Here is a 21,151-nt window from a genome sequence, read left to right on the forward strand (position 1 = left end):
AGCTTTTTATTTTGGCCCTGGCAACCTCATACTTCTCGTGCATGCTAACATACATACATGTTATGTATGCAACTTTTTCTATATGTATGCATTTTATGCATCAACAAATGTACTTAATCAAATGCCTGTTTAAAACAGCTGACACTTAAGATTTAAAATGTGTGAAGCCAGATAATTTGTTCAAATTGCTTCCCAGATGTTGAAAATTGATTTTAAATCTTTTCTTAATTTTTGTCTGTTGTATTTTGTGATGCAGGACAGTGTTTTTAAGTTCCAAAAACTGTGAATAAATGTTTTGCAACATTGTACAATCACTGAGATCAGTTCTTATGCATAATGCACTTAAATAAATGCTTAACTGAGTAAAAGTATTGTTGAAATTGCAGATACCTTTCTTAAAAACTGAGATTATTCATAATATATTTTGTAAAAGTGAAATTTGTTTAATATAAAAATCAACAACAAGTCCACTTTTATTGGTTCTATTTAATCTTGCAATGAGTTTACTTGTGTGGCCCCCTGCAGATCAGATTAAGCTGTATGCGGCCCCTAAACCAAAATGAGTTTGACACAGTCTACACCTTTGATTTGGGTGAATCGGACCAGACATATGGTCTAAACAAAACCTAATTTTGACATATGAATCTCCCCCCCCCACACCCTATCTCTGAACACAGAAATGAGCCACGTGTTTTCTTACAATGTTCATATTCAAAACAAAAGACAGAGATATTATTTAAGGAAAAAAAATCTCTGTAGGTTACAATCAGAGTAGAAATATCATGCAGCCCTTAACCAGGAGCCAAGGAGACGTCACACTGTGTGTGACAGAGAGCAGTTGGTGTTACAAATGTACAGATTTTCGTTGTTACACCTAAACGATGACAGAATGATTACAGAGTTGAGTTTTGGAACTGTTTTCCACATCTCATATATGCAATCATAACTGTTAGTGGTTTAACTGTAAACATTAGTCTTTGGTTGTATTACGTGTTGAGTTAGTCAACCTTTACCCTTAATTGTTAAATAAAAAAAAAAACCCCGTCAATCTTTCCTAATCCAGCAGCTGTTCAGTGACTGATAGATTTAAACTTTTTTTTGGCTCTAGTGGCCTTTATTTGATAGTTAATTGACAGGAAAGTGGGCAATGAGAGAAGGGGGAAGACATGCAGCAAAGGTCGCCAAGGCCAGGAATCGAACCTGCGACAGCCACATCAAGGACTAAGACCTCCACACGTGGGCCGTGTTCAACCCCTGCGCCACCACAGCACACCAGATTTAAACTTTACAAAACAATAAAACACGGCGAATTTGTCATATTACATTACGCTTCCTTTTATTTGTAAAAATCTTATTTCTAGTTTAAAACTAGCAGCTTCCTTTCTAGAATATTCTTGCAGGTTTTGATGCTGGAAATAACCAATTTTTAGTCCTTTTCCCACAGTAACAACTTCCACTCTGAAGGTTGTAGCTATGGCAATCTGTTAGCTCTTGCAGTTAATTTGTAAAGTAACTAAAGATTAGGATACTGGCACTTTGAGCTCAACACGAAAGATGAACGGTCGAATTTCACAGTGAAAACACGCAAAAAGGTCTGCAATAAGAAGTGGCTTGATAGTAATAATGCAAATAAATGTTTATTATTATTATTATTATTATTATTATTATTATTATTAATTATTGATTATTTGAGAAGGATAACCAATATCTTTCTCTTTGTCATGCTGTTTTTGTGAAAAATGTGAATTAAAACAGATCTTTTTTTTTTTTGTTTGTTTTTTTTTGTTAAAAATGCTTTCCCTTATATGGTGCCTCTATTTTCCATGAATAAAAATACCTTTCAGTCTAAATTTGCAGAGGGTTTGAACAATTGTGCGGGTAACTGAATCAGAAAAAGATTACATTTTAGCTTTTTGACAGACCAATAATAACCAGTTGAGTGCTTTCGCTCATTTTATTGTTTATTAAAGCATGCTGGTCATTTCTGCTGGAACATCCTATCACGTTTTGAACCAATTGCTTCCCCCCCCCAAAAAATGTTGTAAATAAATAAATAAGTACAGTTGTTGATCATTTACCAAGAAAACTAATTCAGATAAACTCCATCCACCGCTTGTCATGCAGGATTCTCTACATAACCAAAGCATTTCCAACAGTTTTCGGTACCATTGGGAGAAAATCCAAATTAATAATAAAAAAAAAAGAAAAAAAAGATAAGATCCAAGAAAACTTTTAAGATATTTTTTTAAACTTTGAATCAACGATATGTACCGGCCAAAATGTGGCTGTGGTTGGCTCGCGCGCTGAGCCTAATGAATGTAACCAAAACCTGTCAGCAGGGTTCCCGCACCGCAGTAACTAGAACACCGGGAACAAACGCAGTGCTCTCCACCAGCTGAATGCACCTAGAAACATGTGCGACACAACCGAGTCACACTTCAGGTGTTCTATAGAACTTCCTTTAAACACGTCTCAACACCTCATCCCTCCCACTCACGCGCTCACTCAGAAATAGACCTGTCAACGTGCCACCATCCCTTATCGCCTAACTGTTAACAAGCCTATTTGCCTGTGACTGACGTTGACGCGATCCCTAAAGCCCCGGCTTGGCACCGGATCGCTCCTAAGCCAAATTAAGCCTCTGTCATGCCCACCCCCACCTTCAGTCACGAGCTTGCCGCCCCTCTCCCCCCCACCCCCCGACCCCCACCACCAACCCTCGTGCCATGGGAACCCTAAATCTTTAATGACGATGGAGAGCTCCGCGCGCTCCCACGATACAAAAGCGGTGACATCTGTCTCTGTAAGTGCCACACTTCAGAGCAACTCCATTTGTTCTCGTCTAAAAGTCCTCCAAAGAAATCAAATGTAGAAGCTGAGGGAGAGATAGAGAGGGTGGAGAAATTTTTCGGGAGGACAGAAATCTTTTTTTTTAATTCCGTCCCCCAAATGCTTCAGTGCGCTAAAAGCTTTTCAGATCGCCTCCCCTTGTTCCGGTGCTCCGACCGCAGCCCACCTGCTCACGGCTACTTCCAGCTCAGCTCGCCGGCACTTACAATTAAATTTAACCGCACCGCTGAACGTCTGATGGAGCCCCTGTGCTTTGGTTTGAAAGTGGAATGGTAGTGAAAGTAATAATAGTAATATTTAAAAAAAAAAATCTACTTCTATGAGAGCGGGTTTGCTCAGTGCAACAAAGCAAAGCAACAAGAAAAATGATTGTGAAAAACATTTTGCCCTCTTTACACATTACTTCGGTTTTTGCTTTTTTTGTGTGACATTGAAATGTTTCATATCAAACAAGAAGAAAATCTATTGCTTTCGATAAATATCGTGATAATAAGGCTTTCTCACAATATTTTTGTGGCTCTATTGTGATAACGATAAACTATTCACGTCTTTTTTTTTTTAGATAACTGTATGGCTGGCTGCGTGGCACAGCAATCACTGCTCCACAAACAGAAATACTGCTCTTGAAAAACATACACAATTCACTTATTTAGAAAAAGTCATATCAAGAAGTGATTTGTCTCGTTAAACTGCACACAGGATGTTATCATATTTTCACATTTATTGATACTCAAAGTTAATATCTTTCCTAAAAGTTTTGGAGCTCATTCGTACGTTTTTTTGGGGGGGCAAATATATGTTCTTTTCGGTCAGCATTGGTTTTGCCCTTACTCTCCCTTGTAAGCAGTTTTTAACCAATCATTTTCTCATTGTTGACTCATAAACTGTTCTGACCTCAGCTGAGGCCAGTGAGGCCTGTGGAGCTTCAGATATTGTTCTGGGTTCTTCCATGGCCCCCTGGATCCATTGTTGGTGTGCTCTTGGAGTTTATGTGGTTGAAACAGTTGCTGAGTAATTTTGACAAAACATCAAAACCTGTGACTTGGTTTGTTTGATAAGAGAAGAGACTGTAGAAGAAGCCATAACTAATCTTTACAGGCAAGAACTTGAACTGGTAAACTAATGTTCAAGTACTCTGAGCATCATTAAGACTTTAGTTGACATTACAAAACTGGTTTGTTTACTTAGGTTTACCCCAGAAGATGTTAGTGCAAGCTAGCTGTGTTCAGCGTTCATCGTTTTTACCAAAGAATTGCTTATCTATCTATCTATCTATCTATCTATCTATCTATCTATCTATCTATCTATCTATCTATCTATCTATCTATCTATCTATCTATCTATCTATCTATCTATCTATCTTATTAAATGCATAATAATAATAATAATAATAATAATAATAATAATAATAATAGTTATTTTACAGTTATTATGCATTTACAATAAAAGAAAATGCATCATAACACTATGTTTTATGAGTTATGTTTTATTTATTTATGTAAAGCAACCCAGAAACTAGGTTTTTCATCTTCTATCGGCCTAAAAGAAACGTCATTCGTTTTTTTCTTGTAATATTATTCCAAGCAGTTTGCGCCATCTTGCTCCAGTCCACTAGGCGGCGGCAAAACACATACAAAAAAACTAAATGTCAAGCGTTTCGGAACCAGAAGAAGCAAACAGAAGAAAAGATGGCGGCGTCCATGCTGGTTCAGAGGACGGCAGCGTTATGTGGGACTTTAAAGGGAGCTTCCCTGTCCAAATCCATCCTACCTGTGAACTGTCGCTGTGGGTTTGTGTTGCAGACTGCAAGCTACAACCCCAAACGGCTGTGGCTGAACCTCCGGGATCCCTACATCCCCGATAAGGACAGCGACAAAACCCCGGAGTGGCAAAAGACGTCTCGGTATGACAGGAAGCTGTTCGGCCGTTACGGCTCAGCCTCGGGCGTCCCCCCCGCGTCTCTGTGGCCGTCTTCCGAGGAGCTGGAGAAGATTATAGCGGAGGAAAAAGAGTGGCACCCACCTTTGGAAGTCATGCTGAAGAAGATAGAGGCTAGAGAGAAGGAGGAAACCGAGAAGCGGCTCGCGAAGTAAGTCACAATACAACTGCTCTGATTGGTCAGTTTCTCTCCTGTATCTTTATAGAAACTTCACATTATGAAGTTTCACATTATGAAGTTTCATATTCGTACGCAAAGTACATAAATCTTTCCACCCTTCATGTTACAATCATAAGCTTGAATATGGAGTGGAAAGTAACAACTTACATTTACTCGCATTACTGTAATTAAGTATAATTTGTCTGTACTTAGCATTTTTTTGTCATTCATAAAACCCGAACTTTTACTTTTATTTCAGGACACTTTGTGTAAAATTTGAAATATCAGTTAATAAGTAAATACAATAATTAAATCAAATAAAACAGCAGAAAAATTGCATTAATCTGTGTCCTGGATTAGTAATCAGACCCTGTGGAGTTGGAAAAACCAATCAGCATTGTTCATGGTAAGCATTTTAATCTCTTTTGAGATATTTGACACATTTATCTATGGTGTCTCTCAGTGCATTTTTTCTTAATTTATCGTTTGAAACTGGAAATGGAAACTGTAAGGTTCTGCTCCAAACCTACCCACTGGGGAAGCACGGTGGTGGCAGCATCATGGTGTTGACCAATATGCACCACAGTTTTCAGATATTTGTAATTATAAAAATTAAACCATTCCTTCCATTGACGTTTGTTGTAATGTGACAAAAATGAAAAGTCAAATATAATTTAAATGTAATATGTTTTGTCAATGTTATGTGATTGAAGATTTAACGGAAAATAAAAAAAGTCCGCTCTAGCTCTGATGTTAGCTCCAGCTGTGTTTATTGGGCGGCACAGGCTGATTTCTTTCATCTCTTCGCCACAGGGAGAAGCTCATAGCGGCGAACATGGCCAAGATGCCCAAGATGGTGGAAGACTGGCGGAGGGAAAAGCGCGAGGCCAAGCAGAAACTGAAGGAGGAGAAGGAGCGGAAAGCCAAGCTGCTGGCCGAGGCGCAGGAGCGCTTCGGGTACAAAGTGGACCCCCGCAGCCCCAAGTTCCTGGAGATGGTCGCCGAGATAGAGAAGGAAGAGAAGAAGAAACGGAAACTGCTGAAGCGCAGACAGAAGGAGGCGCAGGCTGCAGCGCCCCCTGCTGCAGCGCCCCCTGCTGCCCAGCCCTAGAACTGGAGTTTTCAGCAACACATGCTGTCAGTTTTTAAGGTAGAAACAACAACAAAAAACTCAATTCTGGTTTAATCCATTATGGCAGGAATTGTGTTTTTACAAATGTATATAATAAACTGGCGACATGTTGCCACGTTTGTATTTATTGCGCTGGAAATTGGACTTTATAAGCCAGTGCAGTCCTTCTTTAGCGATGGAAAATAACTTTTTCTGTTTCTATGTATTTTCACCATCTTCTCATGTGTACAGACTTTAGAATAAAATATACTTTTTCCAAAACACCACTTTATTTGAACTTTAAAGAAAGGAGATAACAACAACAAGCTAACTCGCAGCATGTCAAATATTCTAATAAATCTAAAACTTACTGATGGTTTTAGGACAGTATTCTAACTTATAGCTTTATCACATTTTCTGACAACCTTCAGATTTTTGTGTCCTTGTGAAGTAGGAGAATTATTTTTGTCTTTAAAAACATCTAAAATATATGGGTTGGATTTGTTTTCATCCTCTTGAGTCAATATTTGATAGAACCATCAATTAGAGCTGCTCTGTAGGAAACGTCTCTACGAACGACCAGTGGTCAAAATGTTTGACTTTGTTCTCATCTGATCAGAGGAAACCTTCTTCCACATGTTTGCACTGTATTTTATTAAGGTGTATGAGTGACCAACAGTTTCCCACAATGCATCACACTATTAAAAATGACACATCGTCACTTTAATGGTACCTGGTACAGTTTACAGAAGCGGATGTTCCCCACTGATTCTTCCCTTCTCTTCAAGAAGAACACAGCACAACCAAACGTTTGAATAAATCTTACAATGTGCTTGACTCTTCTAAAATAAGTTCAATTAGTGAAGATTCAGTGTCATTATAAACCGTAAAACCTCCTCCGTTAAATAAAATAACTTGCATATGTACACTCAGGTGTGTGTTCGCCTGTGGCAGGTAGTGAAAATCCCAGCTCTGCTGCTGTCTGTCTGAGCAGCGCTCCTCTTTAAATCACAGTGACGGCACAAAAAACACCTTTGTGAGTGGAACCCGACTGTCTGTTGTATTTAAAAGTCAAGTTTGCTGTAAATAAACTACGGGTTAGAACGGTCCGTGACGAGCAGTCTGGTCATTTCCGTCACATCTGGCTGTCTTCCTCCTCAGGGTCTGCCTTGAGTTTGGCCAGAGCAGCGTGGATCCTGAACAGAGTCCTGGACTCCATGGAGTAGTCCTTGTAGTTGTGCCTGAGGGACACAAGAGCAGGTCGAGCTAGTTTGTGTTTCTAAAAAGAAATCCTTGCTTCTGACAAGTAAGTCCTGATGGGCACAAGTTAGTGTTACTCACAGATAATTAATGTCATTTTAAATAGAGGAGTAGGTAGCTTATTCTGTTGAAGGAAATAAGATGGAGATGTTCTTTAGATTGTAACAAGCACAGCGCGCTGCGCTTGCCGCTTCACCCTGCTGCGCTCCTCAGTCAGTCACAGTAAAAGTTTAACCGAATATTTTCCGTGTTTGATTTTTTTTTTTTAAATGGTAACGGAAAATTCTGACAGCCATTTTTTTTTTGGAAGATCAGCAAATAGCTCGTTGGTGTATTTCCATCACCACCTGGTAGGAAATGTGTTTATCGTCTGAGCAGATCGGTTTGGAGTATCGACTTGTTTTATGAGTACGAGTATTTGACACTGGTATCGGGCCCTATATGGTATTTGGACACCAATAATTTTAATTAAAGGAAAGTTTTCTAAATACAAGAACATCGATAGTCAACAAATATAGATTATTGCAACAAAAATATTCTATATGTTACGATAATTCGACAGCAGGAGGACAAGTGTTGCTTTTCTGTTTAAAATAAAACGAATGACGTCCTGTTGTATGTTCTTATGTCCAATATTTGCAGTAATACCATGAAATCATGTTATATTTTAGGCTATGGATGTCTGACTTACTTGGCTTTATGGAGTATCTTGATAGCCGCGTCTCTCCTGCCTTGGTCGATGTAAAGCAGACTGAGCTCCACCAGAGCGTTGGGCACCAGGTAGTGGTCAAACTTAATCTTCTTTTCACTAAAAACACAAAGAGCAGTACAGACAATCTGTGGTAAACAAGAGACTCGAGACCACAGGGATTAAAGACATCATTGGTTATGTTATGTTGGGAGCAGAGTTTTTATGCATTCAGATACGCTGAACTTTGTTGCGTTCATGACGTTACAACTGGTAAATTTAATGTAGATTGTTTACTTTATGGGCTCAGGAAGTTGGTCAGAGTTGATAGGAAGACAAAGAGTCGCCTTCCAGCAGGACAATGACCCTAAACATACGACAGGAGCTGTCAAAGTCCTGCCTGAGATTCTGGGACCAGACTCAACATTTGATGTCCCGGGACCCTTTCCAGTCAGTCTAGTCTGGTTTTTAGAAGAAAAAAAGCCTCTTTTTCTAAGGTTTGCTTCGTACAGAGGATCCGAACCCTCGGCTATTGAGAAACGATTTCTTCCTGGAGGCATTGACTGTTGAAATTTAAATTTTACCAAGTCGCTAATGTTTGTTTGTGACGTATGCAACGGCCAGTTCATTGCTAAAAAGAAGCTAACCAGAAATCGCCTGCGCTGTAAACAACAGTCCTTTACTGCGAAGAGAGAAGCGCAGAGCTGAAGGAGACGGCTGTTTATGCTAATTCAGTGTTTGGAAGTGTGGCCGACACGAGCTGAACGGTTTCACTTCAGTCTGCTGCCGTCGCTAATACTACAGGCAGGACACGATTCTAAAACAGTGAAAATCAACATCAGTGTTCACAACTTCTTCTGTTCGCTGATTGGCCCGGTTGAAATTATACCAGAGGATCTACATCAACGGGAGAAATTCCAGACGGAGCAGAGAAGTGAGATTAGAATAGAGCAGAATTGCGTAGGAAGGCAAACGCCAGACATAAACCTGATAGACACACTTTACAGATTTTTATTTCTTGGAGGAAAAAAAACAATCATGAGCTACTTTGAGTTGATCAACATAAAATCCCAGTAAGATGAATTCAAGTTAGTAACTTACACGACATAGAAATGCTTTTGCAAGGCACTGCTGCTTTTAAAAGCATCACGAGCATCCACGTCGGACGTTGACGTCAGGCTAATATTTGCCAGGCAAATATTTACAGTGTGAGAAAATTCAAGCAGGGAAAAGCTGCTTTCATTTCTTCGGAGTTCTCTTATCAAATAATCTGTAAAGATTTCGTTCTGACGGTGAGAATCCGAACTGAGCCCACCTGGAGCAGACCTTGTTGAAGCATTCCTCAGCAGCCTGCAGGATCGCCTGGTTCTTAAAGCACAAACCCTTCAGCATGTGGATCAAGCAGCGGTCATCCATCAGGTATTCGTGCTCTGCAAAATAAATGAGAACATATAACCAAAAACGGTACTCAAGTAAGAGCAGAACTACTTTTAACACGTTTACTCAAGTAAGAGTAAAAAGTAGCCATACAAGAAATTAGAAAAAGTATTTGGTAAAAAGTCTCAAGTAGCTTATCAACTTATTAGTCATTTGGTATTTAAAAATTACATCATCAGACACAACAAAATATAAAGCTAAGTGGAAATTTTGGTTTTCTAAGGACAAAAATTATAATATTTCTTAAAACGTAAAATAAATAAATAAATAAAAAAAATAGGCAAGATATTTTGTTCCAAATCAGTTCCTTTAATAGGTGTGTGTCTGCATCTGGTGATTTTTTTTTTGGTTAAAATCTAGAAATTTTACTCAAGTAAGAGTAAAAATACTTCATAAAAAAAGTAACTCAAGTAAAAGTAAAAAAGTAGAGGATAGCAAAAATACTCCTAAAAGTACTTTTTTCCCCCCCAAAAGTTATCAAAGTAAATGTAATTGAGTAAATGTAACTAGTTTCTCCCCAGACACTCTATAACAAAAAATCCAGTGATGTGTGACAAGCTGCAATACCGGGAGATTCCAGCAGAGTGCGCTCTGCCTCCACCAGAGTCTGCATCATCCCTTCGGTCAGCTCTGGCCGCTTGCTGATCATGCTGAAGCCGTTCCACATGTACATCATCTCCTGTGATCACGCAGGCGTGATGTGAGCCAAACAGAACTCTCCGTGTGGGTTTCTCTGATCCTTTTCATGCTGTCTGACTCACCAGAACCGGCACCGGCAGCCTGACCGGGTTGGAAGACTTGTAGCGTCGGGCTTTACGGATTGCAAACTTTTCCGTCGGAGGAGACTTTCCTGCTATCTTCTGCTTGAGGGTTGGTACTTGTCTGAAGAAAAGGGAAGGAGGTTGAAACAGATTTAGAATCGAAATTTTACTTTAGGTTGGGGAAAAAAAATAAATTATAGTAGACATTTTCTGCCATGAAAGAAAAACGATAGCTCAACAGGAAGTCGTAATTTTGACTTTCAAAGTCATAATTATGACATGCAAAGTCATGATTACGAGATTCAAAGTCATAATTTTGAGATTTAAACTAATCACGAGATAGAAAAATCATAATTTTGATTTTCAAGGTCATAATTATAAGATTCGAGATCATCATTTTGAGATACAAAGTCACGCTATTTATCTAAGGAGACATTCTCCAGGTTCTCATGATCATAGCTTTGATTATGCCAATGTCATAATTATGACTTTAAAACTGCAGCAGTATTTACAGAGAAAAATGGTCAAAATGACTCGAGGGCTGAAAACTACGGAGTCCCCTAAGGGACATGGAGCATTTTTTTTTTCTTTTTTGTTACCTTTCAAAACTTTTGCATTTAGTCACAATAGGTTCTGATCCGTTCATGCAGCATAATTGAATATTGAAAGTTTCTTACGGTGACCATTATTCTTTCTGCTATAATATCAGGCTTTCGTAAGTTGCATGTATGTTAATATCTCGTTGTGTAATATCTAAAGTTTTATAGAAAGAAACAACTCATCCAATCTATTTAGACTATTCCTGAGTTATTATCATGGGGTAATAAAATCGTCTGACAGTTTTGGTTGTTAAAGGGTGGTTTTGATGTGCTGTTCCATCTCAAACTTACACAGACATAAACATGCAGTGAATAAAATGATTTTCCATCAGTTTTTTCCACCAAAGAGGTAATAATAATAATAATAATAATAATAATAATAATAATAATAAACACATTTTCACTGAGGATCTTTAAATGTGTATATATTCAAAATTTTAAATTGACATTTGTGACTATGCAAATACTGTATTGCGAGGGAATGCGAAAGATTTTGAGGTAACAAAAAAGACAAATTTTTCCTCATGTCTCCTCTGGGGTTCCGCAGAAAACAAATGCAAACCACACTTTTTTTTTAAAAAATTATTTAAAAAATAAAATTCTCCCATTTCAGTGCATGTCCTTCATCTCAGAACTCTCTGACTGAACGCTCGCTGTTCAGTCATTCCAACAAAAGAAAAAAACACAACACTGACCTGAACAGCTCCACCTCGTTCTCTCCAAAAGGCCGCGCCTCTTCCTCCGGCAGCATGCTGAGGTAAGCAGCTTTCATGTACACATACATGGCCTGGAAGAGCAGGACGGGAAAAACAACATTAAAATATAATAATCTATTTCACAACAAACATTTGAAACTTCTCCTGTCCAGAGTCGGACACCTTGGACCAGCGGCTCTCCTGGCTCAGCAGGTCTGCGTAGAAGTAGGCCATCTTCCAGGCGCGCTTGAAGGTGAAGCACCACATCAGCTCCCAGTAGCACATGTGGTGGAACTGCTTCCACGTCTGCTGGGCCTTACAGCCTTCTTCGAACAGCGCCACCGCCTGGCAGCACGGCGAGACGGAGAGCAATGAGGAAGCAGCAGCTAACTGTACTTATTAAACATTAACACTGAGCCTCGGTAAATAGGGGAGGGCAGCAATATCACCATAGTTACCGTTCGAACCCATGAGAAAGGGCTGCATTCACACATCGTGTGATCAGCTGACAAAATGGGCAATTAGAAACAAACCTCATCGATGTTTCCTTTAATCTCCTCCGTTCTGCCGGCGAAAAAGAGGAATATTGCACCCTGAGTGAAGAGAAGGAGGGGAAAATGACACATGATGCAACTGTAGCTACTGGTTTGTTTGACTGTTGGATTCACATCAGTCCTGAAGGATGTAACAATCTTTCTTCACTGTGTTTGATCAAGACGTTTTCACTCAGCCACAGCACTAACTGCGTCACAGTTCAGTTTGCTCTGTGGGTTGGGCTGGCAGATGGAGACAAGGTGGAGTGGGAAACACAACTTGTGAATTTACAAGATAGACAGAGAGAGAGAGAGAAAGAGAGAGAGACAGAGAGAGACAGAGAGATCTGTAATGGTTTTGGATTTTTCATTATAGTTGAGTTTTATTTCATTGTGACTTGTTGTTTGTCTAATTCAGTTAGCTTCAATGAGTTTTTAGTTTGTTATTAGCTAAACGTTGCTTAGCTTCAGTTTAGTTTGGAGGGTACGTTTCAGGTGGAGAATTCAAAAGTTGTATTGTGATATGTTTATATCGATTGGATAATGAATGCTCAACAGAAGACAAGATTATCAAAAATGGATTCAATTCTTGTCGAACAACCATCTGACTGGTGTTTTATCCCAACTTTCGCCGTTTTACAGACTAGCGTAAGAATATGGAGAGCCGTCATTTGTCAACATCTGACATAAGACGCTTGCGTGGGGAAAAAAATGGATTCATAAACACAAAAATGAAGTGTACTATTTCTTGAATTTCAGTACTTAGTTTTATAAATGGATGATATAGTTCAGTGAGGTTTTCCATTATAATTACCATTTTTATTTATTTAAGTCAACAACAATGTTTTCTCAATGTCAGTTTTCAATGTTTTGTTCATTTAGTCAACTGTAATAACCCCAGAGAGTCAGAGGTGTGGTGAAAAGAAATTTATAGCTCCGCTCCGAAGTTTACTCAAAGTCATTGTTGGCGTGGATGTCATATTCATTTATGGTTGCACAAATGTGAAGATGTCACCCAGTGACTTCAAGTTGCACCTCAACCACGTGCTTCCAGTTTCTTGAGCAAGGTGCAGGCAGAACTCTGGCAGGATGTTGGACGTCTTTTCTTGACAGAAGTTCATCTAAAGTGTTTGGTTTCCTCCCTGGAAAGCAAACACTTTTGGGTCCCTCTGACCCAAAAGTTTAAAATGGTTGAGGATGTTCGGAATCACCGAATCACTCAGTTGAGTTTAAGCTGAACCATCTCTCCCAAACTCTTAAATTAAAGAAGATTGGTTTGGAAGTTCAGGAACCATCAAGGTATAAGCTGCTCAAAAAATGGAAGATGCTGGAAAAACTTGCAGTGCAGTCAGCAGTGAAGTGAGTCTAACACTCAGCATGGAATGAAAAAGTGCCGACCGAGAAAGAAGCACCTTCTACTCCAACAGGAATTTGCATCGCCTCACATGAACAAGCCGAGTTTCTTCTGGAGAAAATAAACATGGTCGCATGAGACAGAGGTGAGCTGCTAGGTCATAGTGACAAAATTTATGTTTAGAGGAGTTGAGGTGAGAACAGTTCAGCATGCTAGCATTAGCATCAGGCTACAAGTCTATTCCGCTGCGCATTAGAAAGGTCAGGTATAATCCTGATTAGAAATTTGAATGCTTTTGATATCAGAGGTGGTAGAGTTAATTAAATGAGCTAATTTTCAACTTTTAAGCATAGTTCACACATTTTCAAAGAGCTTGAGGCGGGAGCCAATCCAGGAGTTTAGTGTTAGCCTGGTCACCTAGCATAGCTGGATTTCCAGCTTCCAATTGGAACACAGTTAGAACAGGGATAACATTTAAAATTTTTAGGTCCAACGTTTCAAGGTAAACCGATCACTGTCTTTTAACTCAATTTGCCAAGGCGTTTTTGGGGATCTTTAAAAAAGCTAATCCTTTAGCATCGAGTCTTACCCGTGGGTATCGGAGCCGGAAAGGTTTCAGCAGTCGCTCAGCCTCAGAAACCTCTCCCTCCCCCGTTCCTGAGCAGATAAAAACAGGAAAATGAAGCCAAACAGAAACGTTAACATTAACATCAATGTTTAATGAAATCATCACACAAATCCAGCAGCAAAAACTACCGAGGACAAATGTGAGGAAGGTGTGGTAGCAGAGCAGCAGCAGGGCGCAGAGCATGGAGCGCAGGTTCATTCCTGTGGCTCCGTCACAGAGCAGAGACAGGCCGTATTCCTACAACAGAACAAATGAGGAAAACGTCTACCAGGCTGTGAGATTCTGCTGAGTCAATAGAACCATGGCAGAAATGATAAACGTCAAACCTTGTCACCGGAGAAACCCGCAAACTCCAACATTTTAAGAATACGAGGAGGAAATAGAGACAGCGTCTGAAAGAAAAGGAAATCTGATTAGCCTAAGAGCACGATTTGACTAAATGTATTGACATTAATATATATATATATATATATATATATATATATATATATATATATATATATATATATATATATATATATATAGGATACATAAAATCCTTGTAAAAATTAATAGACCATTAATTATTTTCAGCATTTTAAATTTTAGAACAGGAGTGTCAAACTTACTTTAATTTTGATCATGAAAGTCTTTAAAGGGCCAGTAAGAGAATATATTGATAAAACTACATATTAACAAACTGTTCAAATATTATATCTTTCTTTGCATTTGAAGAGTACTTCCAATTTATTAATCTTTAATATGTTTTCACTTTGATGCAATTTGGCAGAATACATCCCCTCCCCCCACCTAAAAAAACCCTGATTTGATTTGACTGATAAAATAACATGTAAGCACATAAGTGTTACCTTGAAGCTCTATTTCATCAAAAATATTTATGGAGGGTTAGATTTGAAACTTCCAGAATCGAACTTGAAAATAAAGTTTTCATTTCCATGGGTTTAACAATCTCGTACACAGTTGATAAGGAATTACTTCATTATTTTTTACAGCAATGTTTTCATTTATTTATATTTTGCCAAGTGTAATGGATAGATGGGCAAGTAGGTTTTTAAGTAAAAGTCAAAAATTTTTTATAGTGCTGCTTGCTATTGATTTAAAGTGACAGCAAAAAGCACGGGTATTTAAGCTTTCCAGTTTCAGAAATAATTCATTTGTCTGTCATAAAAGTTCATCAGGATATCAACATGAGGACATTCAGGAAGTCAGTGAAGATATTTCAAGCCTGGAGTCATGTGCTCATGCTTTATTGTTGCAGTTAAAAATGTCAAACAGATTTGCACGTGTATTTGTGAATTATGGCCAAACATCTTGATTTTGTCTACTCTGTCCAAAGAAGATCGCTCCTTAGTCAAACAATGTGGCTTGTTTGAGAGAAGTTAATCGTTGTTTGTTTAAAAACAGAGTTTCATCTGAATACGCTTACGAACAAGGAAATGGATTTATGACTCTTCACAGATTGATGGGCAGCAAGATTGTCTTCGCTAAGACCATTGAGGAAGTCTTTCTGCCTCAGCATGTTAATACGCAAATGAATGATGTAAACAAACAAACAGTCAAAACACCAAAGTGTTGATAATTACTTCATGATCATCTAATCATTAGTTAATGACAAGTTAATGATAATCAACTTGATTAGTTAATCATTAACTAATCATGAGTAGTTAATGATTAACTAATCATTAGTTAACAAGTGGAAAATCGTTAACTAATCATTACTTAATGATTGGCTCATCGTTAACTAGTCATTACTTCATGATTAGAGCATCATTAATTAACTAATCATTAACTAATGATTAGTTAATCAAGTGAATGTGGTGAGCTAGCATCAGCTAGCAGATAAATGTGGTGATCTTAGCTGCCTAAGAGGAAAATGTCACATTCTGTTTTCTCATCTGAGGTTGCACTTCATTTAAAGAACAACTAAAGACCAGATTTGTTTTTAAATGGTGGAGGGTTCTAACAGAAAAAGAAAAACAATATTCTTATTTTTTAGTTATCTGTGCATACTTTGTAACATACCAAGTTAAACGCTCCCACTCCGAAGGAAATGCCTCCCTCCAGGTGAATGTGGCTCGGTCCTTTGACACAGCTGTAAGATTTGATGAAGTTGTGCAGATCTCTGGGTCATGAAAGAAAAGTGAAGGAACTACTTAGCAACAAACATCTGAATGAAATAATCACACATCTATGTATGTTACAAAACAAATCTTCATATTAAAATCAGCATAAAAAAATGACACATAAAAACACCTAAGACCCAGAAACAAGCTGAAGTGAATTGTAGTTAAATTTTTTTTTTTTTTTTTTTAGAAAATAAAGAGATCAGTTCTTCTTTTTCTGAATCTTCAGTCAGAGGAAGAGGAGCTTGCAGTGGTCAAAAGCTGACCTCTCACCTTCATTCGTCACATAAACACATCTCAACGCAAAATGAGCCAACAGTGGAAAAGCATTCAGCTTTTATTATCTCGTGCTCTATGTGATGAAACAACACAAATTAATGTTTGGTTGTGAGATAGAAGTGAAATTATATTGTTTGCTAAATATCTTAATAGTGTACATCTAAATCCTCAAACAGACTCAGTGAGATTTAGGGCAATGATTTTTATTTGTAAAGAGACAATATATACATTTATGTACAATTTATAATTACACTCTTTGTGTTGATCTATGGCTGTTTTTGCTTGTAAAATGATCAAATCTGAAAAAGGTTCAAAGTGTTCTCATACAATGCAATACAGCAGCCATGCTGGTCAAATAGATACTTAGTACGTCTGTCTTCAATAAAGTATATGGCTGTTGTTTGTCAACAACTACAGAAATTAACTTTAGAAAGCATATAGAGTAAAACATTCCCTTTTTTGAATAAGTACTTACTTGTAAATCATGTAACTGTTTCTTACTTTGATCCCACCTTTGATAAAACTCACCATGCTCTCATCCTGAAGGAACACAAAACGGAGAAATTTTATAAAACCCAAGTGCTCACGTTTACACGAAAGTAAAAGGATTAAGTTTGGTTTCTGAAGCGGCTAGCTTTAACTTTAGCTGTCATGTCGCCGTGTTTGTATTTATTGTCTGTTTTAATAATTGAGGCAACTTTAGTTTACCTGGAGGAAAGTGAGAGCAGCTCTTTGGAGTTGGCACTCTGCATAGCACACCTCCGCATGGAGCTGCACTGCAGAAACACACACCAACACACACATCCAGCAAAATGTGAAATAACTGCTCTAACACCATCCTCCATCAACAAAACCGTCATTTTCTCCTTTAACAACTTGAAATATTCGAACCACGTCGTACGTAGAATGTAACATGATGAACAAATCTCCATCAGTGATGTGTAACAGCTGCATCTTTTACCTTCAGAAAGAGACTCTCCGACTGACTTGTTTGCCAAACCCTGGGATTTCCGTCGAAACCTGCAACGTTGTAAAAAATGAAAAAAAAGCAAACATTCAACGTACAGAAATGTTACATCATGAAGGATTCAAAGCAAATGTGAGCTTGTATATTCTCCCTCAATCATTACAATCAGGGTCAGGTTGGGATCAGCAACATTTTTTTGTCCTATCTAAAATGGCATCATTTGTTTGACAACAGGCTATAAATTTAAACCAATTTAAACTTGCAATTTAAATTGGCTTAAATTATAACCAGTTTAAAACAATCTCTACACATGCTTCATTTAAAGGTACAGTATAACTTGCATAAAATGTATTTTTTACATATTTGTTAAAGTTGTGAGATAATTTGTGAAAAGTTCAATCTTCTCCTCCTTCTCCCTCAGCTGCTATTGCCATCTGAAGAAGCTGCTGGACAAAAACAGCCAATCAGAGCCGAGAGGAGGGACTTAGTGCTGTCAATCAACTTTGTGTACGTGCTGCTCAATATGCTAATAGCAGAGAAACAGGAAAACTGTTTAGCTGTTGCCATCAGTGGCTATGCTAATTAGCCTGAGCATTCACAACATGCTATGCTAGCTGCAGCGTAGCAGAGAGAAAGGAGGAGGGATAAACAACGCCACATGGAGGGTGGTGGACAGCGATAAGCCTCTCCTCCTGGCTCTGATTGGCTGTCTGTTAGCACTGGCAGAAGACATAGGAGTTTTTTCTGGATTATCCGTCTCACTGTAAAAAAATAGATTTTTTATATAAAAGTTACATACTACAGCTGTAAAGAAATGGAAGTGCAGGAGCCGTTGTGCCTCAAGGTAAGAATGCTGGTCTGAAGATGATCAAAACTGACAAAGACAGCTTGAAAGCAGGTTCAGGTTCAGAGCTGTGAGACATTTCTTTCTCCTCCCTGGACAAATTACTGATGAAGTTTCGATCTAAATTTCTATGACTATCCAACATTTACCTCTGCTCCTCTGTATTTTTTTATTTATTTTTTTGCTAGTGGCTTCTTACTTTTTCTAATAGACCGATTAACCAACAATCTATACTTATTTCAACAGGGCAATTGTGGCTCAGTGCATGCAAACTTGTATTTGCATGCACGGTCACAGCAAAGCAATAAATGTAATTGCACCTCAATGCTACAGCGTTGAGCAAAACAGAGAAATAAAAGAGGCATTGTAACGGTGTGCTTGTGTTTGGATGAACCAGGCTGACCTCTGACAGACCTCCTGGGCGCTCTTCATGGTGTTCCCCGCGTTGGTGATGTCGTCGTGCTGAAAGGTCATCATGGCCTGCATCTCCAGCACCGTGGCGTAGATCAGAGCGTGGTACATGCTCTCCTGGACTCTAAAGAAACGGGAGCAACAGAGGACCACGGGATCAACACCCTCCACCTCTGGCTGTGAGCAAACTCAGCTCGGCTCAGCCGCATTTTCCTGCGGAGGCCAGATAAGAGGCCAGGTATCTTTCCCTTCGTTGTTCCTTTCTATCCGCTCCGTCTTGTGCAACGTGTTTGCATTGCACGGCTGACGCTCCGCAGCCTTGTTGAGTCAGTCGGGCCTTGGGCGTCAGCTTCAGCAAACACTCGATATCCTGGAGACCTAAAGCCTGTCGGCCAGGCCCCTGGGTTTCACGGCTCACGCCACAAAAAGACAGAAAGAGTCTGAAGTCGGCAACAGAAGCTGAGTACTTGCTGACATCATGCTGTGAACACACTACCACAGAGTTTAGATGTGGCTTTTTTTTTTCTTTAACGGTGAGAGCCAGCCGACAGGGGACCTGAACGTAGGCGGGGAGCGGGATTAGCGTTACCTTGGCCGCAGCCTCTCCAGGCTCTCGTTGAAGTGGTTGTTAAGGAAGAGATCCAGGGCCTCCATGCACTCATCCAGACACGCTTTCAGGGTCATCTCAGAGGAACTGCAGCACAAATGGGTGCAAAGATGAACAAGAGAGATATGACTGAAGTGAGATGGGGGAGGAGGGGAGGAGGGCGGCGGTGGTGTAGCAGTATATGCTCTCATAATAAAGCTGCAGGATGGCAGGTTTATTCAGTGCTGTCATAATAAGCAATAAATCAATTCGTCGCATGATAAATTAAATCGAAAGCAATAATTTCATTTTTTTTTTACAACAATCGTCAAAGAAACTCTTTCCTTTAATATCGTTGAAAAAATGTATACTGTTAGTTTAGCCTTTCAGACGTACAATATTCACTTCAATTCAAAAATACTTTATTGATTCTGGAGGAATATTAAATTGAAGTTCATATTTGATCATTTTATTCAAACGGTTGTGGGTGTTGATGCTGACAGATGTGTGCAGGAAGGAGTTCCTGTAGCGGTCAGTATTACAGCGAATCTGAAGAAGCCTCTGACTGAAGGCACGGTTGTTTTCTCATAAGGAGGAAGTCTGTAATTTCCTTGAAAGAACACCTTTAGCTTTGGTTGTCAGGGAAACAGTTGTCAAAACACTTTGTTAGGATAGATTCAAAAAGATCAGAACTGTGTTACAAATGTTTTGGGATTTAATTACAAAATGATTCCTTTTTCTTTTTTTTCAGTATTTTTAACATGGGGGCACAAACCAAAGAAGTAATATGAACAGTGAGGATTAAATTAGGATTGAATCATTTATTTAATTTCATATCAAAAGTGTTATCAATCTACCAAAAATGAAATAAATTGTTGCTAAAAAAAGTAATAAACAATAGAGATTTACTATCATAGTTCAGTTTCTGAAATCTTTGGAGAAAAATTGAAAATAGGTTAAAAAATTATCATCTTTAGCTTTTACGTCTATATTCAGAGTGAAATGTTAGTCTTTTGAGCCACTTTAGCTTGGGAGCCCTTAGCACCACCTTTGATCGGTTATATCGAATATAGGTATAACCGAACCGAGCATGGGGTGCTTTAAAGCACCGCAAAACACCAAACATCAGGGACGCATACAAATAAAGCAATCACGTATTAAAACACATCTATCATCAATTCTCTCCAACTTTGTTCTCTTTCCTTCCTGACTTGTTCCTTTTTGTAAACACTTTCTGCTCCACTAACTAAAGGCACACAACCAGTTCTTATTTCCTGGAACAGCAACTCCGCTTTCTCTCTCGTTTCTAATAGTTTAATGAATCGGTATGCAGGATCATAAGGACGAAAAAGCTTCCCTGTTGTTTCCTGGCACAGATGCCAGTGATGATTGTCTCTGTATATCGTCAAAAAGGAGGGTCTTTCCCAAAGCTTGAACACAAGAAAGCTGTCAGCGAACTCAAGAGCGCAGGAAATGTCAAACCTTTTTCCACCCCCACTCCCCAAAAAAGTTCTTATTTCCTTCTCCAGTGAAGTCTGAACTTACTTTTCCGCAGCATTTGGGTCTTTCCCATTGGACATGTTCCCTCTGCGGGCGGCGCGCCGCGAACACCTGTTAGGAACCCAGCAGCAGATCCTGTCCGCATTCAGGAAGAGTTACGCCGATCCGACTAGACGCGGAGCTCTGAGGGTGACATGGAAACAGGTTTCCTCTCGATCAAATTCTGGCAGAGCATTCAGAGGTGAAGGCACGCACTCATCTGTGCGGATCTTACTGTTGGAGCGTGCGCATTAGAGGCGCGCTGACTCCTCCTCGCTGACTCTATTGACACACACACACACACACATATATGCACACACACACACAGGAGCATCGGGCGTTCATTCAAATTAATGAGAACATTTTAACAAAAAACAAAAAAAAAACA

At 39.0% G+C, this 21,151-nt stretch overlaps 2 protein-coding genes across 2 annotated transcripts; one reads left to right on the plus strand and one right to left on the minus strand.

The window, feature by feature from the left end:
• The first annotated feature begins 4,515 nt into the window (after positions 1 to 4,515).
• Positions 4,516 to 6,341, plus strand: gadd45gip1 (growth arrest and DNA-damage-inducible, gamma interacting protein 1). Its single transcript, XM_015011667.2, has 2 exons — positions 4,516 to 4,939; positions 5,762 to 6,341. The coding sequence occupies exons 1-2, from the start codon at positions 4,539 to 4,541 to the stop codon at positions 6,057 to 6,059; spliced, it is 699 nt and encodes a 232-aa protein (XP_014867153.1). The 5' UTR covers positions 4,516 to 4,538; the 3' UTR covers positions 6,060 to 6,341.
• A 419-nt stretch (positions 6,342 to 6,760) lies between these two features.
• Positions 6,761 to 21,146, minus strand: LOC106932766 (tetratricopeptide repeat protein 39A). The gene is made up of 18 exons (XM_015011656.2): positions 20,770 to 21,146; positions 19,228 to 19,332; positions 18,631 to 18,762; positions 17,378 to 17,436; positions 17,125 to 17,192; positions 16,892 to 16,956; positions 16,037 to 16,136; positions 14,341 to 14,406; positions 14,143 to 14,251; positions 13,976 to 14,043; positions 12,033 to 12,092; positions 11,683 to 11,844; positions 11,500 to 11,591; positions 10,206 to 10,326; positions 10,012 to 10,123; positions 9,323 to 9,437; positions 8,011 to 8,127; positions 6,761 to 7,300 (listed from the first exon to the last, which is right to left on the minus strand). The coding sequence occupies exons 1-18, from the start codon at positions 20,802 to 20,804 to the stop codon at positions 7,195 to 7,197; spliced, it is 1,692 nt and encodes a 563-aa protein (XP_014867142.1). The 5' UTR covers positions 20,805 to 21,146; the 3' UTR covers positions 6,761 to 7,194.
• Between the last annotated feature and the right edge of the window lie 5 nt (positions 21,147 to 21,151).

The sequence above is a fragment of the Poecilia mexicana genome, unplaced genomic scaffold (assembly GCF_051168715.1).
Source record: "Poecilia mexicana isolate PSO_F unplaced genomic scaffold, ASM5116871v1 scaffold_8, whole genome shotgun sequence".
NCBI lineage: Eukaryota > Metazoa > Chordata > Actinopteri > Cyprinodontiformes > Poeciliidae > Poecilia > Poecilia mexicana.

Coding starts and splice junctions, on each gene's coding strand:
- gadd45gip1 (XM_015011667.2), top strand. CDS start 4,539: ATGGCGGCGTCCATGCTGGTTCAGAGGACGGCAGCGTTATGTGGGACT. Junction 4,940..5,761: donor ACCGAGAAGCGGCTCGCGAA/GTAAGTCACAAT, acceptor TCTTCGCCACAG/GGAGAAGCTCATAGCGGCGA.
- LOC106932766 (XM_015011656.2), bottom strand. CDS start 20,804: ATGTCCAATGGGAAAGACCCAAATGCTGCGGAAAA. Junction 10,124..10,205: donor GGCTGCCGGTGCCGGTTCTG/GTGAGTCAGACA, acceptor GCGTGATCACAG/GAGATGATGTACATGTGGAA. Junction 8,128..9,322: donor TTCAACAAGGTCTGCTCCAG/GTGGGCTCAGTT, acceptor TTGTGTTTTTAG/TGAAAAGAAGATTAAGTTTG.